Here is a 19,273-nt window from a genome sequence, read left to right as displayed (position 1 = left end):
TCCACAACCACTTATACAGTAACCACTGCCTCGGTTTTTATTGGGATTATGAGAAAGAAAAGAGACAGTACTTAACTAACATGAATAACAGAAGACTGCCCAAAAGCCATTCTTCAGTTCTTCAGAGAAATTGCTAACTGGACTATACCAGTTTAAGGAAGAAAACAGCAAGTTTAAATGATAGCTTTAGCTTCCTTCAGGCTCATAAGAAGTCACTTTTACACTTACTATTTCCACTGAGGATTGTGTTTAAAGCTTAAATCAAAATTTTTCTTTCATATATATTACCTATATATAAGATATATATAAGTAAGGAAAAATACAAGTACGATATCCAAATGTGTAAACTGAATTACTGTGCACATCACTTCCACATATAACACCAACTCAGAACTCAGAATCAAATGCATATTCCATCAAGCAATCCTGATCCATGCATTTGCTGATATTTATAAAGATTATCTACATTTAATCTTGTTTGCATCCAGACATTAATTCAGATGTCTAAAAAGGCAGAAAAGTCTCTGTAACTCTATACTGTATTTTTATCACTTTAGTGATTTATTTTCACTGTTCATTCTTTTCATGTTCCTTCTTAAAACTGGTGAGTATTATTTTCAAGACTAGCTTTATTTTCAAAGGAACACTTGCCCTTAGTAGCGTGAAATGGAAGAAGTAACCCTGTAGCTCAGAAATCATTATTTAGAACATTCCTTTGCAGCATTAATACTTTTACCAATTCCCACTCCTCTGGTCAATATTTTGTCCTAGATCTAGCAGGCAAGCAGAATTTTTACAAGAAGCAAACAACTGACTTGCCTTGTCTTGGATGTAAGGTATACCTCGTCTTATGAAAATTGAAAACATATGCTTTGCACATTTGTATGTCTTTCTGTTTCAGAAGCTAAAGGAACATATGATTTCATATTCAAGTTCTCATATTAGCACATTAGATTCATGTACTTGGAAAGCAAAGAACAATTTCAATGCATCACTCTGAAGCTTCCAATATGAAGCTTCATGTAACTTGTCAAGCTACCGTGTAAATGATGCATAAGAGGGTACAGTTCACAAATATTCAGAACAGACTACTTCTCTAAACATCAAGTCATGGATTCGGAACATATTTTTAAGCCTCATTCTTAATTTCTTTACTCCAGAAAAAGAGATCATACTTTCCTTGGTCTGAACCTAAACCCTTGCACATTGCTTAGAACACCATTGTTTCCTGTCACTGTTTGTTTTATGAAGTTTGTTGCAGCATTAGATCACTTTCTGTTTTCAGCTGAAGTTCTATGCTCTGAAGAGACTTACTTTTCAAGATGTGTGACAGTAAGCAAATCTGAACAAAACAGAAACAACTCATCATTTGCCTTAGCTATACCTCTACAGAATGAAGATCTGAAACCTGCTCAGATAACTAGATGATAAATACCATGAAAAGAGAGTGGTGCACAAGTACAGCTACTAAGTACTTCTGCTACAAACAGAAGATGTATTATTTTTTTCTGTTATAGTCATAAAGCTTTAAAGCTTGCTAAAGATTATATTACTTAAGATAAATAGAAAATTAATCTATTCACCATAGCAATCGTATATTGCTACATATGAGAAGGAAAGTATGATTCATCTTTAAGGATTACATATTAAAAAATTAAGCACCTTGTGGAAAACAAAGACTAATTTTACCATAACACCTCTCTAAATATAGGTCAGGAAGCAGGAAGGTTAGAATACACAGATGATATTGTAACACCCCAGACTCTGAGCTTCAGATACCATAAAGACAATTAAAAAGGACAGATGTCAAACTTAAATACAAAACACTACAAAAAATCAGTAGCAAAAAAGCCAGCAAAACAGTGTATCATGTGGTGAGTCAAACTAAGCCCTACTAGTTTTTCTGCTTCGGCTATGAAAAAGAAAAAAGGATTATGTACGTATATTAAGATAGACTGGCTTGACAGATCTCCACAAGAATCAGATCTCACAGTAGACAGCATAAAATTTCACCTTTCAGGTGTAACAAGTGTAGCAAAGAGGAAGTTAAATGTTACTTGCTAAGAATAAAAGCACCATTTCCCAACTTTGCTCAAGGCAAAGAAGATAACAAACTGCTGCTCTTAATACAACACACCAGAAATTTAAATAAAAATTATTTCTAGCTATTAACTATAAAATTTTTTTACAGATGCTATAAATGCTCACTTGAGTGATCTGACTGTGTGTAGTACAACTGCTCTCTGTATAGGAGTTTCAATCTGAACAGCTTTTAAGCCAAACTAATCTTTTCTGTGTTTTCAGAGGATCATTACTATAATTACAAAATGTACCAACGTACCTTATTTTATTATATGTATTTAATCCCAAATCTTTTGAGTATTTGTATCAGCAAAGTCTGGTACTTTAGAAATCTATTTAGTGATTTTTCCCCTGCAGATGCTAGCACAAATTATTCTAGACATAACTATGTCTCGTCTCCACAGCAACTAATGTTAAGAACAGTATTTTACAAAGTGGGTTAACAAATATTTGGGTTCCTCTATATATTTTGACTATCCTAAAAGTAGTTTTCCCCCAGCTAAAAGAATAACAGAGCAATACTGTACCTAATGCTTTCTTGGTGAAGTGAATTACAGGCATTACCAAAACACCCTTTTGTTTCAACAAAACTCTGAATCAATGCAATCCAACTGAACTACACTTGTATGAAGTGCTGAAATATACTAGATACTATGAAGCTGTTACTTTCACATTTAAAAATTAAATGCAGTGTTTACTTGAATCTTCTAGAAATACACTCTGAAAACAAGAAACTAGGTCTCTCCCTTTTTCCCTAGTGCTCTTCATTGATGACCCACTGTTTATATCCTAAAATTTTGCTAGATAAATAATTTAAAAACTTTTACTGGTGAATATCTGGGGCTGGGGGGGAAACCTTGCTCTTGTCATTTGGGCTGAACACAAGAATACTACCAGCATAGTCAATAAGTTGCAAAAAATCATTTTGTATCAATGCAGTAGAGGAAAATTACAAAATCCCTCCTCAGCAGCTAAACAGAAAGTTACTTATTTCATCTTGTCAATGATCATAGCAACTTTTCAGTTAAGTTCTATTACTATATCAAAAAAATTGTCAGCTTTACTGAAATGAAAAGGAATATTCTTATAGCCCTTTTAATATAGTGAAGGTATTTAATCACGCATTTTAACTCAGCTGGTAAAATGAATTTCAAGGAGGCAACAGCTGAAATATCTTAATGTTGGATACAGTTTATGCATCATCCCGTGACTGGGCATTTTAAGTGCCCAGATTTGTATAATTTTGGGCAAATCAAGGATATGTTTATCTATTCAATTTTCAGAAGCTCTGATTTTAAAATACTTCAGTATGGATATGAGTGTTCAGAATTCAACTGGTTCTATTTCAGGTAATATTTTCACGTGTATAATCCATGTATGGCATAAAAAAAATTGCAATATAGCATTACCACCAGTTATATATGTGAGAGGAGTAATTTCATAAGAAGCTTACTAGAGTCATCTTTCCCTAACAGCATGGATTCCTCCCACTTTGTAGCTCCCCATCTCCAGCCTTTCATTTCTCAAGGGTTATCTGATGTGTGGATTATTAAAAAGGCAAAATGAAACACAACCAGAAACTCCAATTGTTTCACTCTCAAGTTCTATGATTCTACAAGACAGAAGAATGATTGTGTGCCACTCTTTATTCTTGTTCTGTATTCTCTTGTTTTAAAAGAGATATATGCACATTTGGTAGCTAATAACAAAAAAGGTAAGAACAAATAATCAAACTAGTATTGCCGCTTCAATATTATCGTGAAAATGAGCACATCCACGGGAAAATCTTTAAGGCTGTCTCAGAACAATTGACAGTAGACTGATGCAGGAATAAATCTGTTGATACTAATTTTGTACACAATCTGCCAGGTGACCTCCCCCCATAATTCTGAAATTTTAAGAAACTAAGATTTTGCATGTACATAAAAGGTAAGTTTGTTCTCCCCCAAATGACTGCCTGTTTACTGAATAGCTACTCTATTAAAAAAAACAAGGAATTTGGTTTAACAAGAATCAGCTTTAAACATTAAGTCTGCCTGCCGCCATTTTTCCATCAACACTGCATGAATCTAGTATAGGTTCTCCTTTCACAAGTCATTTATAGTGGTAATAGCTGTATAAGTAACAATTTTTAGGCAAGTTCACAAAAACACAGCACTGCAAACTCAAAAGTAATTTATTTGAGCAGCTATAAGCCTTACTGAAAGGGTATTACTTACGATGATCAGCTGCTTGTCAACATCTTTTCCTGCTTCTTTTAGCTTCTGAATATGTTCCTCAGATGGTATGAAGTTACTGCATTTTGATGCTAATGAAGGATTTGACAACGGAACCCTTGAAATACAAATATATTTCATGTTAAAAAAGGGACTGCTTATACACGTCATCCTAGATACTGTAATTAGTACAACTAAACTTTAACAAGATGCAAATCCAAGTTAACAAAGCCCTATATATTCTAAATTGTAATTCAAATGGAAAAATAACGAAATAAAAGGATTAACCAAAAAATATAATTTGTGACTAGCCTAAATAAAAGTGAGGTTTTCTAATGGCATGTTGGAACGTGGCATTCAGTGAGGCTCTCGCTATGATTCTAAGTGGGGTAGGTTAGTCCCAAGCATTAACCCAAGCATTTAACGGAGGCATTTTCAGAGCATAACTGATGCTGCCTAATGCTGTATGTTTCCTACGTAAAATTTAGCTTTCTAATTTTAGGTATCATACATCAGACTACTGCTAAAGCAGACTATGTAAATATTCCCATAAATATAAGTCGTCAATATAAAACAGATGTTATAAATCTCTCAAATTCAATTGAAACTTATTCTCTTCTAATGGCTGACAGTGAAGAGGAGAGAAGAGGATCCAAGGAACAAATGGCTGAATATCCCTAGGATCTCTCTCAGTTTAAGTTTCCCCTTTTCACAACTGAAAACACTGGAAAGTACTTTAATACCTCAACAATAAAATTATTCTATGAACTTGCTACTATATTCAGGGAAATTAAAAAAAAAAAACAACAAACAAACAAAAAACACAACACCCAAACAAAAACCTTAATTCCAGGTTTTGATAAAATATGTGAAGATCACTGAAGAAAAATACACACAAGAATATAGGTACTTAATTAAGTTTCACATATTTTCTTTTTCTGAGGAAACTGAGGACATAGGACCAAACACTTACTTGTAGCAGCCACTGCAGTACACACAGCAGGTTAATTCAGAAAGACTTTTCAAAAATAAAACCTCCTGATAGACATTGTTAAAACAGCATTTTTTGTGCTACATCAGAGCTGTTTCTTTATTCTTGTCATAGGCCCCAAAATTTGCAGTAAGTAGCTACTTCACGGTTTGCCTATTCCCACTGCAACCTCTTCTTACAAATCCCTAAAGAGATCTACACTTTAGATATGCACATTACTGTGTGTTATGGTAGAAGTACTACAGAAAGAATGATGCCTTAAACCCTGTCTAAAATAGAAAAAGCAGTGTAACAAAGTTCTCAATAAAAATACTTACAAAAATAACAGCAAAGCAGCATATTAGCAGTTCAGCTAACAAATGTGAGTAGATACCATAAAGCTATATGGCAGTTGAGAATAAAAACTTATGGCAAAGTTATTGAAGTTATTGCAATACTTAATGAAAAATCTGAAAATATTCATTTAACTAGTTTTCAATCTGCCTTACCACCCACCTTCTGTGAAATTCCATAGTAGTAGAGTTTTTCAACATGTACAAAAGGGCTGGTTAGTCAGAATTATTAATTTGGCCTCAGACAGATGTACTGAAAATTAAATGCATCATTTCTTCTTATCTTATGAATACAGAACACAGTATCAATATACCAACCACTGTGCCAACTATGCTGCCGTTCAATATATCAGGTATAAAGAAATTATTGTCTTTAGCTTGTAATTGGGTAAAACCAGAGACTATGCCAGAATTATTAAAAAACTACGGCAGTCAGTGCGATCAAGGATAAAACACAAATCTGAACTACTAGTAGCAGTAAGAACAATTTAGTTAGTAGGAAGAACAGGAAGCATTTTTTTTATATGGCTGTTGACACCTTCATTTCACAGCAATCACAAAAAACAATCCTAAATCAAATCTGCTCTTCCTCACCTAAGAAGGTTTCATATATACAAAGAGTCCCATAACTTAAGCATTAGAAAACTCTTCCAGAAGTTAAATAATTCAGTAAGTGAAAATCATGTGGTAATTCCTTCCCATAATCTCTATTTACCATACAATTTGAGGAAGATTAGGACTGTTCTTCCAACAGTTAAATTCTACTTTTTAAAACAACTGTGCAGTTACAAATATCTTGCTTGATAATTTTCTTAACAAAACAGGAATATTCTTAATAACTGCGTAAACTGTAAGTCTATTTTTATAAAGGACAAGTCACTTATCTGAAGCTGAAAGGTGAGGGTGGGGAACAATAGAACAGTTAAGACTTAAAATAAACCCTCTCATAACTCTATGGAACATTATTGCAATTTCACAATGTATGAAATGCTATACCTGTTCTCAGTTTCAGAAGTCTGATTTGTCAGTGAAGCTTGTGTCAACTGCTTGGGAGCCACACCTACAATTAATCAAAGATTATAACTTTATTAATTAAGTTTTTATTTGCAAAAGAAATTTAAACTACACAGTTATCTGCAAAAACACAGACAGGACACTGCTGCGATTTTTCATGGCCAATAAAAAAGGCCAGAATTTTGGGGCAGTGTTCAGGTGTTTCTCCACATGTACTTCAAAAAACTAGGCAGTTTTCCTCAACATTTCCACAGGAATTCTGCAGAGCAGTTTGCCAGCAGCTAAACAAGGCCAGCAACAAAACTACACAAGGAGTTTAAATCTGGTTATACCAACACCCATATAAATAGTTCTATATATAGTATAAGAATCCTAAATGTATAGTATGCCCCCATCTGAGACATGTTCTGTAACACTCAAGGAGAAGAAAAAAATCAAGAATAGTGAAAGAAAGAAAAAAAAATTGTATTCTCTAATAGTGTAACTAGAGTATTTTGTCCTTTGAAAAACACCTTATAATGGCAGGGAAAAACCTCACAACTATCTAGAAAAGCTGAATAGTTAAACAGTGAAGTAAAAATTGGGGTCAGATTAAAAAAAAAAAAAAAAAAAGCAACTAACCAACCAACAAAAAACATCACAAAAACACCCCCAAAACTCAAACCAACCAAAATTCCCAACAAAGCATAACCCCAAAGCAAAATGATTTAATATTAAAATATAAAGAGGGAAGTTAACGAAGAGCTACATAAGGGATCAATCAATAATATTTCTTCATCAAACGTATTTCAGTCAAAATAGTCACATAACTCTCAACATAAGGTTTGAAAAACTACATTCACAGGTTAATAAATGAAGACTATGTAGTAAAAACAGAAGAGTGATTACTCAGTGAACAATTTGGTCAAGATCAAGTAGAACAATTCAGGAGAAAGAAATGCAGATAATTATTCAAAGGAAGCTGTAACCAACAGAGAATCCTTAACAGAAACCAATATGACATAAGAACCCAACTGAAATATGCAAGTTTCAACCTTATTGCATGGAAAAGGGAAAGATTTGGTTTGGGGGTTTCTTGTTTGTTTTAAAAGTTGTCACTTCACCTTTCCTCAAATGAAGCATATTTAAGACTTAAATATAAAGCACAAAGACGCATTAGAAGAGGAGCTGGGTAGAAAAATGGACACCTCTCTCTCCTACTACACAGCTCAGAGATAAAAGGACATTTTGCTGCTACTAAAGTGGCCATGGGTGCGACACAAAGAAATACAGAAGGCCTGGTGAACATGGATGGAGAACACTCCTCTGAAAGGAAGACCGATGCTTCCGATATAATTCATCAGAAGAATAGAAAAAACTAGCAGTAGACAATTACCTTGAGATTCACTTTCTCCAGGTTCTTTTTTTAATTGTTTTGGTGGTTTAGGAGCTGTAACATACTTTAATGGAGAATTTTCTGGACTTGATTCCAAATGTAATTGGAAGGTCTAAGCAAAACAAAACACATTAAAAAAAATCCAAACTAATTAATGCCTGTAACCTATGAACAAATTCACTGATTTTATTAAGTATTAAAACCTTAAATACAGTACCAGTTCCCCAATTCCTACATTATTTGAGGCAAACAAAACGCTAGTCCATATTGAAGTTTGTGGTATTCATTTTTCAAAATATCTTTTTCATTTTATGTATAAGCTTGCAAAAAACTTGTGTAGAACACTTTTGCCCTTGAAATCTTAAATTTTAATAGCAGTTTATTCAGATAGAGAACACTTTATTTCCCCATTCATTACACCTTTTCAGAACAGCTATGTGAGCTTAAGTCATCAGAAAGTGTCCACATGATTTGTACAAACTCTCGCTTCAGCAGGAAATTTTACTGATGGACACTTAGTGAAATACAGAACTTAGGAGGGTGGAACAGATTCATTTTCCAGCTTACAATTATCCCATCTATGACAACACACCAGTAAAGGATCTTTAATAAATTTGAAAATTTTAAGCTACTGTGAAAGAAAGTTATTGTTAAAACAAACTTTCTGAGCACGGCATTCTCAGAAAACAGAACAGATTTAGAACACCCTCCCACTATACACCATAATTAAAATGACTTACCTCATCTGGCCTTGGTTCACATAAATGTTTTGTCAAATTATGCAACAAACCATTTTCTGCACCTTTCTTTGTGGGCTGTTTTATTTCTAACGTCACTTCTTTAGCTTCAGCTCTTTCAGATGGTAGATCTGATTTCTCCTGCACGCAAGTTACACTTTCATTCTCAGAGAGTCCTGTTATTGACAGTTTGCCTTGTGCTTTTGAAAGCTCTACTTCTGTAGCTATTTGACTTGCCTCTGAAAATTCAGGGTAATCCTTTAACAAAGAAAGCTTGGGGGCATTTGGAGAATTTAAGTTACTTTGCTTCATGTTACTAGCTTTCAGTAATTTAATTTTGGTCCATTTAGAGTTTTTGTTTGAGGCATTATTTCTACCATTCAGAGTGCATTTGACTGGCATTCCTTTTTTGCTAGGGAAAAACCGTTTGCATTGAGTACTTTGACTAGATTCCGTCTGAGTAAGCATTTCACTTTGTTGGAGCTGTATGTCAGCATGCTTTTCTTCTGTTCTGCTATGCTTGGCATTAGGGGAATCCTTTTTTACCTCCACTGTATCTGACTCGATCTCACCTGCGATTTCTTCACAGAGTTCAAGGATGCTCACCCTTTTGGATTTTGCATCATTCTCTGGTGGATCAGCCACATTTGTTTCACTTACAGAGGGCTGAGAAACCTTTTTTGGTTTTGTACTGCTTTTTACGTTCTGATGCATTTGTTGTTTTTCCTTAGTTACTGTCTTGGAATTTGGCTTAAGAGAGTCTGCTTCCACTTTCTCTGCATTGCTATCAATAGGAGATACAGGGCCCGTTTGGTCCTTAGCTTCCTTCGGCCTTTCATCAGGACATAATGATGACCCTTGAGGGTTTTGCTGAAAGCTGTTGGAATTACCATTTTTATTGTCTGGTTTACTTTTTTTCTCTTTCAGGGAGCTGGTCACTTCTACATGTATTTCTTTATCCTCTTTTGCATTGTTTGGCTTCAGTTTTTTGTTTTTCTGCTCCGTTTTCTCTCCAGCAGATTTAAGTGCTTTTGCTGCAACACTCTGGGTGTGTCTTTTTGCCTGACTACTCTGTTTAACTTCCAAAGCTTTTTCTTCTTTAACTTCTCTGCTGCGCAGGGATCTTGCTGGTACATGTACATGTGTTAACTGCTGCAGTCTCTGTGATCTCCTCATTACTGGCTCATTTGGCACAATTAGGCATTTTGATGTAGGAACTTCTTGCATGGATTTTTTCTGGCATACCTCCTTATTTTTTGCAGATTTAGGCTGCTGTTGGACCTTTTTGCCAGGTGTAGTTTTATTGTTTGAGTTCAGTGCTGAAGATCTTGTAGTCATGCGCGTTCCTAGCTCAAGTTCATTGGTGTTGTCACTGAAAGATTCAAATAATTATTTTATAGCATCCAGAAAGTAGAATTCATCATAAGACTCCTCTCATTCCTACTAACCTCTGCCTCTTCTTTTTCTTTTCATTTTTAAAACACTGGACATTACACATCCTCAACACTTCTAGAAGAATTATCTCTAGAATCATTCTAAAAACTTTAATTCCACCTGGTCACTTGTAAGCGGAGTACTGAATATTGTTTTTTGCATGGCAAGCCTGAACTATGAACCTCAGATGAATGATTTTTAACAACCCCAGTAGTCTGCAATTATTGACCCTTGCGGCTTTCAGACAAAGTATTAACCTAAATAGTATTAAATTTATTTTTGCTTCAGAAACCTTTTTGGAGGAAATCTTTCTGGATTTCAAGATACACTCTTTTCCAGACAAAGATCACATAGCATATAACATACTTAGCGACTTAAGGCTGATCTTCCCAATAGTACTATTTAACTATTTAGCTGTATCTTTCACTAAAATTCATTCTGCTTAAATTGCTATTTAGTCTATGATGATAACGTAGCACAATTACTTATTTTTTTGTCACTAACCTGTTTGATTTGAGAGAGGTTTTGAGTACAGTTTTCTCCTGCAGCGCACACCGACTAGGCTTTGACTTATTTGAGACATGTTTTGTATCTGACACCTCTTTTTCCTTCTTTGATGATGGTTTGCTGTTCTTGTCCAGCTTTGGACGTTTAGCAGAAGGCTCTACTAACATAGACTTCCTTTTTTGAGCTGCCATTTCTGTAAAACACAATAACTGATTCAGCTTTTAGAGTCTTTGTCAACTGTTGTTACAGTGTCAGCTAACATAACAGAAGATTTGCCCATTTTACAAAACAAGGTAACCGACATTTACTCTTCCTTTTAAAGGCAGATCAGACTAACTATGATCAGAAAGCAAATCATCAAAGCAATCTCAAATAAAATCACATTTATTTTACTTACAGGTTTTTACAAGAGGTAATCGATGTTTAGGCCAAAGTAACTTATCAAGGTGTGCCAAGCGCATTCCTCATGTATATGCTTATGAACAGGATGTTTCATGCCACCTATGAAGAATATAACACATTCATGCAGTAAGCACCTTTTTAACTTCCTTTTCAGACTCTGAATTTAGCACTCCCACCCTCTTACATCCCTTCAAACAATGCTTAGCCTTAAAGTTTCTTTAATAATCAATTTAAAAAACCCAAGAAAAAAACAAACAACCACCTGCAGATAATGGTACTATCTGAAAGGAAATTTCTCAGCCTTCTACATTTTTTCCAGCAAGTAGGCTGCTCTCCTTAACAGCCCACAAGGAAAGTGAGTCTGCTGTCAGTCCTGTGCCTCACAGCAACAGTGAATAAATTCATTAGACTCTACTAAGTTTCATGGTTGCTACTACAGAACTTCATAGACATCAGCAACCACCTATATGGTGGTTCCAATATGACTTAAGCTACAGATCAATGACAGGAAGCCTAGAAAACAGCATTATTTGAGACACGTGCCTTGGGCAGCTAAAGATAATGTCTTTATGAGAACTGAAATGATGTCAAGGGTGCCAAAGTTCATCTGTACAAGAGTCTGAAAACTAGCATAGGTTCTCAATAAAAAGTCTTACAAGTTTGGTTTCACAACTATTTGTGCCTTCTGAAACTTCAAAGTTCTTTCATTCAAAGACACTGGTTTTGCATTATGGCATAAGTAACAATTGTTTTAAATAAAAGTAACAAATTGTTTAAAAAAAAAAGTAATTACAGTTTCACTATTATCTTTTCACAACTTAGTGCTCACAACCTCCGTATCACCTTTTTAGGTCAAGAATTGTGTATTAATTTTTGCCACTGACAGACTGACAAAGAAATATGTCTGTAACAAACTTACATTAGTTTGCAAACCTTAACTAATCCACTTTTACATTTGACAGATTTTAAGGTTAAACAGGAACTTTATATTACTAGCTGTGTAACACAGAGCAGATACTCTCATTTCATTAAAACTACAGTAAGCCTTTCAGTATTGACAGATGCATGTCTTTCTCCAACAATCTGAAAGATACTTACATTAAGCTCCATTTAATAGTTATTCATTGCCCAAAAGGAAAGAGAGCTGCACTTTTTCTTTTTTTCAGACTTTAAATTGCCCTTAACCTCATTTCCATTTATCTGCTCTTCTATGAAGATACTGCTAAACATGCAAGACGGATAACACCCAAATTTCAGACACCAATGCTGTCTCCGAACTTTTTCCTTTAAAGAAGCTACATGACCAGCAACTAATATGTGATATATGTTTCTTAATTCGATCCAGGGAAGAAATCTCTAATAGCACTTTTCATGGTCTTATTTACATGCCTCACCCTACAGAGCAGGTAACAGAATTTGTAAGCCGCACTTGTAACAGCTCATGAGCTCCATGACATTTATCAAGCCCAAGGGTTTCTACTAGTCAAAGTTTATCAGTCAGAGCCATGGTACAGCCATTCACCCCAAAAATAACAGCTCTAGTTGCTAAGTCATTGGTCACATATGCACTCAGTTTAGAGCACAGCATTGACTCTCAGAATTTGAGACCACCACAACACATAATGCATACACCTGGAACTGCTTGGATTTTTTTAGGCATAAACAGACATCACTGTCAGCCACATGACCCGGCATTCTTAGGAAAGACTTTCAAGTACAAAACAGAACATGCAATTCTTCCCTTTCAGGTATTGCTTCTTAGGACGCTGACAAATACACTCTCGTCCTACAAAGAGAGCTAGCTGGTTATTAGTCATCTCTTTCCTACTAACACTGTGCACAGCAAAGCAAAGACTTTTCCAGACATTCAAGTACTGGCAGCTTCTGCCCTGAAGTCCCCCCTAGTAAAAGCAAGATTATGGAAAGAAGGGAAGACACAGAACAAACTACACACCAATCAAAGGCTCTGTGCAAGAAGTAGAGGAAAAACAGGAAAACCCAACTCCCACACCCTCAAGTCCTTAAAGCACGGTCGAGCCCCTCGGTCTCAGCTGAAGCTGGAGGCCCACCTGCTGGACAGAGCCCTGGACAGGTCCCACCGACCGCCGTGACAGAACCCCGCAGCCCCCCGCGCTTTCACTCCCGGCTGAGCCCCCACGACGGAACTCGGGAGGGAGGCAGAAAAGGGAAGGCCTCCAAGCGTGGCCCAGTGTCATCCGCCTCAGCGCCCCGCCGTGACAACCCTTCTAGAGCGGGACCTGGCAGGGAGCCCCTAACCCCGGCCAGGAACTCCCCCGGCCGAGGCAGGCGCCGCCGAGGGGCAAGGCGGGGTCTACAGAGAAGCAGCCGTGCACCGCAGCGCAGGCAGCCGGCGAGAGGGTCCCCTACCGCCCGCTCACTCCCACCGCCATCGCGGGGACAGGCCCGGGCGCGGGCCGCGGCCGGCGAGGCAGGCCCGAGGAGGAGGAGACGCCGGCCTCTCGGCCCTGCGGCGGGGGGGCAGGCAGAAGCTCTCCGCGCAAGAACGCGCTGCCGGTCACGGAGCGGGGCCCGGCGGCTGTCAGGCACCGCTGGCACACGGCGGGGGATGGGGGGGGGGACGCGGGACAACTTCCTCACCCCCCGCCCGCACCCTCCCACCCCTTCTCCTCCGGCGCGAGGTGGCCGCTTACCTCGCGCGAGCGGCAGCGGCGCGCCGGCAGCGCGAGCCCGGCTCGACAGCTGCTGGGGTGGGGGGGGGGGGGTGTGGAGGAAGGGGAGGAGGGGGAGGGCGGGGGCGGGGCCGAGGCGCGCGAGGCCGGCGGAGGCGGGCGCGGGCGCGCGCAGGCTGCAGCGGAGGGGTCAGCGCGGCTCGCGCCCGCTACCTGTGCCCGCGCGCGCACGGCAGCGGCGCGCCAGAGCCCTGAACCCGCTCACATCCGGGCACCGCGGCAGCCCCGCCCCGCCCCGCCCCAGGCTCTCCTCCCCCCCGCAGACGGGTCGCTTCCGGCGAGCGGTGTTAGGGGTGTCAGTGCTGGTGGGGTGTGCAGGTGGCAGCTGGTCTTGGGGCGAGTGCTTTGTCCCCACGGCTGCCGGGGGTGCTCGGTGCTGCCCCTATCCTGGCGGCCTCACCCCGGAGCGGCTCGGGCCCGCCTTGATCGTTAAGTGTCATCCACTGCCGTTAGGCTTCTCGCCTGCCAAAAGCAAGGGGGACAGCAGCGCGGCGCGCTGGCAGGGTGCTGGTGATGGAGTGGCGTACACGGTGTCTCAGTGGTGCCTCATAACCAGCAGCCGTTGCTAAACGCGAGGTGTGACACTTCCCCCGAGTCATGCGCTGCCTGGTGGTGGTGGTGTTAACTGTATCGTCAGCGTCTGTTAAGTGTGCGTGGGCCTTTGCTCGGAAGTGTGTTTGGAAATCCCGCTGCAGTTGGGTTTCGTGCTGCAGTAGAGCGGTCTCCACTCTTAACACCACATTTGGAAACTTCTCTGAGGATATGGGCGTACGTTTTGGGTGCTGTGCATTTCCTGCTATGAGCTTTGCTTTAGGTTCACAGGCAGCAGTCTCCTCGGCGCAGGTGCAGTGCTGTGCCGGGGCATGGCACTCAGAAGCATGACAGGCCCTTGTCTGTGTCTCTAAGACTAAAGAGGCTTGTTGGATGTGTCCTGGTGCTGCGTAGTGCAGTGCCCGCCTCTCCACACGAGTGAGTTCACCCACTAAGCTGCCTTTGTGTGTCCAGGGAGGTTTGCTTTCCTCAGTTCAGTAATGACTCTTAAGGTGCAAGCTAGCTGTTTTACAAGTTGTGTTCTGCACTGTGTTTCACAATTCATTCTACAGCATAAACATGTGTTTATAATTTTTATTCTTTTTATTTTTTTTTCCATTGGCTGAGGTATTTCGGTGCTTGTGACATCAGGTAATGGATTTTACCTCATCCAGCCTTATGTTGTGGCTTAATTGCCTCAGGATGTTTCCACATGGGAGCCTTTGGCTGCATGTGTAAGCAGAAGTTCTGAGTGAAAGAAGGGGACCTGAGGATCTGACATCCATACCACTGAGGTGCTGCACTAGACTAGCTTTAGTCTGGTCATGTGGATAGTGACCACAAGGGTTGGAATGTGTTGGGTGTGTTCTGCACATGTATCTGACTTTGGTTTCACAGAATTATAGATGGTTAGGATTGGAAGAGACCTTAAAGCTCATCTAGTTCCAACCCCTCTGCCACAAGCAGGGACACCTTCCACTAAACCAGGTTGCTCAGAGCCCTTCAAAAGGAATCCATTATGCACATTCCAAGACCCTGCCTGTCAAGTGGGAGCAGTCAGGAGGTTTCAAAAGGGTGCTGCTCATCCTCACTGGAATACTAATATAGAGATACCTCCTGTGTGCCCAGCACATTCCATCCAGATTACTGAGCAAGGGCTAACCTGAAGTATGTCCTACCTGAAATGCATTGAGTACGTGTGTCAGAATCTAAACATTAAGTAGCTTTGCTGTGTGCATCGACTCCTATCAGTATGTTCTACTTGCTAGCACAGTCTCACTTTGACTCTAAATTTAGGTAGCGACCTGTGTTTATATCAGAATGACTGGAGAACAGTGTGGTGAATCTTGGCATTAGCCAACAAAGAAAGCTTAGAAGAAGAGGGTTTGAATGGTAGCATGTGACAGGGTTTCTCCCAGAGATTTCTGATTTCCTGTACAGATTTCTGGTTACAGTTTGCTGATCTAGCAAACACTGTGCAAGTATTTTGGCCATTGGAAGTTACATGGCATAGATGTTCTGCAAATGCTCTTTTGTTAAGGTTGGAAGTATTTTTTAAAAGTTGTTATCTTGGTTTTTATAATTAACATTTTAGGTCTTTTTATGATTTTCCACACATTTGATTTGTTTCTATAGCTATTGCATGTATGGGATTAATTGTTGGAAATTGCAGTCAATTTGCTGAACAGTGTAAAGTATTTCAGACACAAACGAAATTCCTTGGAGATACTTTGTTCTCTCTGCAAAGTTTTTTGTCTCTATTAGCTGACACAAGGAACTGCCATCCTTTAGAAGCCCTTTTTCTGGCCACGCTTCACTGAAGCACAGTTTGTCCTCTGCAAATGGAGATTTTCAGCAGCTGCAGGTTTTAAAAAAGCTGATAGGAGGCGATGTTATTTATAACTCCCTATAGCAGCTCCTCTTTAATGCAGGATAGTCTGCTGTGACTTTACAATAAATGCAACAACATGTGGTCTCCTGCTCTCCTACTGCAATCTGTAAGATACTTTACAGAGGAAGGATATTTTAATCACTGGGTTGCTTGTAAATTTCTTGGAGAATGATAAAGCCATTTCTTTATGTTATCACTAACTTTGAAAATATGACATGATGTTTTCCCATCCCACTTTCTTAGGAAAAACTAGATTTTTTCCGCATCCTTCCGCAGAATATTAATCTGCTGTACAGCAGGGAAGTAGTAAAGAAGCAAGTTTTCTTATAAAGCAGTACAATCCAAAACTTGGGGGAAAGAAAATCGTGAGGTAGAATGTGAGTGGGTTTCTAGTTTTCCACAGAAGGTGGCAGCATTTTGAAGCACTGATGGTGTGAACTTGCTAGCAAATGTCACTGGTAGAACGAAGACTTAACCGAAATTTACTCTCCTGAGAAGCTTTGGTGAATGTGAACAGGATCGGGCATGGATTTGCTGTAGAACCAGGGGAGCTGGGGATGGTGGGAGGAGAAACTCCATTCGCATAGGTGAAAAATTTGGATAGGACAGAATTAACCCCAAAAGGATTTAATTTAGGCTTGCTTACTTCTGCTGTAATAACTGCTGGATTGCCTCTTGTCTGGAGCGAAATGAAAAGCAACTTGTTTCTAGGCTATGCTTTTTTTTTTCACAGGAGCAATAACTCAGCTGACATAAGGATCATCCCAGTAATTGCAGATCGTGCCCTGTTAGCCTGAGGCCCAGGGAGATGCAGTGAACTGTGTAACAACTGACTGTCATCAAAAAGGGAAAGCCTTTCCCACTATTGTCTCCTCGCTCCCCACTCTCAGCAGTGTGCTTATTTCATGCCACCCTCCATCTAGCACTTGAGGGACTCCCATAGGCAAACAAATTTAATTTACTGAGCTAGAAAAAGTTAACCCAGTGGAAAGAGTGGATCATACTCTGCCAGGGCAAGGCTGAGGACTGGAATCAGGGAAGATAAGAAAAGGCAGGGGAAGCAGAAGAGCAAGCCTTCCCCTTTTGGCATGAGGGAGCTGTTAACATTGACGGCTGCTTGTGAAACTGCAGCCTTAGGGCAGCCTACATAGAGGCTTGAGCTCTTGATCCCAAGCTCAATCACAGCAGTCCTGCAAGCACAGCCCCATTTGATGTGCTAATACACTCCCAACCTGCTCTACTGCATCTCCTCTGAGCTAGGAAGTGGTCACTAACAACCAAGAGACAGTAGCTGCTTAAACCTTTCAGCTATCATTAACTCTACAGGCACTCCTAGGGCACTGAAAGAATGCCTCAGATGGGTTAGCTAAGGCCGCAGATAGAGCTGATTTAAACTAGTGGGTTTATAATCACTAAATACATAGATCCTTTAAAGAACTGAAGAAACAGCTGAGACAGCACAGGGCCTTGATTTCCATACATTTAGCAGGTTCAGAAGCTCCCTCTACCTCATCCAGGAAGAAGGGAGAGGCTGACTTTTGTGCCTCCAGTAGACTTTCAGAAAGAGACAGGAACGTTGGATCCCTCAGAGGAAGAGATGTTTGCCAATGAAGAACCTGGCTGTTGTGGCTGCTGGTGTGTTTGGCAGATAGTACCTTTTCTAGTGTTGGAATGAAAATGTAAAACCCTGCATGCATGGCTGGGATATTCTACAGCAGATTGGCTGCAGGAGTTAATTTTTGCTGGCTGCTAAGAAGCACCACTAGCCTATTGCAGGGAGGGGGTCTAGCATGTGTGCTGGAGGTGTGTGGCAAGTCCCTACAGAGACTCTTTTGAGCATTCTTATACCCTCCTTCTTCATTGCCTTGGGCATTCCAAGGCTCTTTTTCACCAGCTGGCATCTTGGGATGAGAACCACAGCACATGGCACAGGCTCAAGGGTAGCCATGCATGACAGCAGCTCAGTGACTCAATGACCAAATATTTCCTCATTTCTTTTTTTTTGCAGGATGATAATGTGTTGAGTTGAAACGGCATGGGGAGAGTGTAGTGTGCTTGCTCATGACACCACATCAGGGCTAAAAGTCCTCTCTCTTCCTGCAGGTCTGAGTCACTGGCAAGAGCCAGGCAGCTATAGGAGCTGCAAGTGAAAGAGGCAGAAATTCCTGCATAGGTGGCACATGGGACAGCAGGGATTGGAGGGTGCTGTGACCAGAGCTAAAGAGCTTTATAAGGGATCTAGCTAAGAAAGCAGGGAAGGGAAGTGGGTTGTTTTTTGGTTTGGTTTGGTGTTTTTCCAGGGAGGCAGGAAAAACCTGGGCTGGGACTTCTCCAGTTTGCTTGTGTGTTTGAATGTGAGATTTTTGGAGGGGGTGTGAGAGGAGTAGGGATAGAAAGCACTGCAGATCACTACAGCTGGTAGTTGGTTTGCAGAGATTTGGGGCTAGGCCAGACAGTGGATATGTATGTATGTGAGTGGTACATAGGGGTCCTAGCAATTACAGTAAAATGGAAGGGGGCTGTTATCTGAAACATTTGGGAACTGCTGAGATAAGCAAGCTGCTCCATTCTGTTGACTTGAAAGGCTGAAGGAGTTGACTACTACATCTCAGTTGGAAATGGCAGCTTGCAGCAGGGAGGAGGTAAGGAGCAGCTTCCTAAACCTAAATTACCAGGGAGTAATTCTTGAAAATGGAGCCCTTTTCTGATCTCTGTAATGGTCAGTCTAGGCCTCAGAGTGATGGCACTCTGCAACAATGAGCACATTGATGTCTGAAGCATGATACTCTGTGCCATATTGTCTGGACCATGTCCAGCTGCCTGGAGTCACCATCACTTTATTGACATTGCCTTGACACCAGCTCCTGCAAAATTGTAGACTGTCCTCCACAGCCCATTCTGCTAACTCTGGTAAACTGTACTGTTATATGTCTTGGTTTCTAAAAAGAGCACTAATCCTTCTGTTCAATGTGAAATGTATACCATGGGTTAGTTGCTCTGCATTCATAGAACCAGATTTTTCTATTTGAAATTTTCAGTTTTTCTAAAGT

The 19,273-nt window shown here is 40.0% G+C and overlaps 1 protein-coding gene across 3 annotated transcripts in view; it reads right to left on the bottom strand.

Annotated features, from left to right (window-relative positions):
- Positions 1-13,819, bottom strand: part of ESCO1 (establishment of sister chromatid cohesion N-acetyltransferase 1) — a 33,299-nt gene extending 19,480 nt beyond the window's left edge. For 2 of the 3 annotated variants that reach the window (XM_034065136.1, XM_034065141.1), the window contains exons 1-7: positions 13,763-13,819; positions 11,086-11,189; positions 10,686-10,881; positions 8,751-10,119; positions 8,011-8,122; positions 6,618-6,681; positions 4,302-4,416 (exon numbers count right to left, since the gene is read on the bottom strand). In XM_034065136.1, the coding sequence (XP_033921027.1) occupies positions 4,302-4,416; positions 6,618-6,681; positions 8,011-8,122; positions 8,751-10,119; positions 10,686-10,879 (1,854 nt within the window). In that variant the 5' untranslated portion in view covers positions 10,880-10,881; positions 11,086-11,189; positions 13,763-13,819. Of the gene's footprint in view, positions 1-4,301; positions 4,417-6,617; positions 6,682-8,010; positions 8,123-8,750; positions 10,120-10,685; positions 10,882-11,085; positions 11,190-13,159; positions 13,236-13,762 lie in introns of those variants that run through there. The other variant, XM_005153513.3, reaches the window with a different exon arrangement.
- Positions 13,820-19,273: the final 5,454 nt, after the last annotated feature.

The sequence above is a fragment of the Melopsittacus undulatus genome, chromosome 1 (assembly GCF_012275295.1).
Source record: "Melopsittacus undulatus isolate bMelUnd1 chromosome 1, bMelUnd1.mat.Z, whole genome shotgun sequence".
Lineage (NCBI taxonomy): Eukaryota > Metazoa > Chordata > Aves > Psittaciformes > Psittaculidae > Melopsittacus > Melopsittacus undulatus.
The sequence above is the reverse complement of the archived record's forward strand: the minus strand, read 5'-3'. Positions and strand labels throughout refer to the sequence as shown.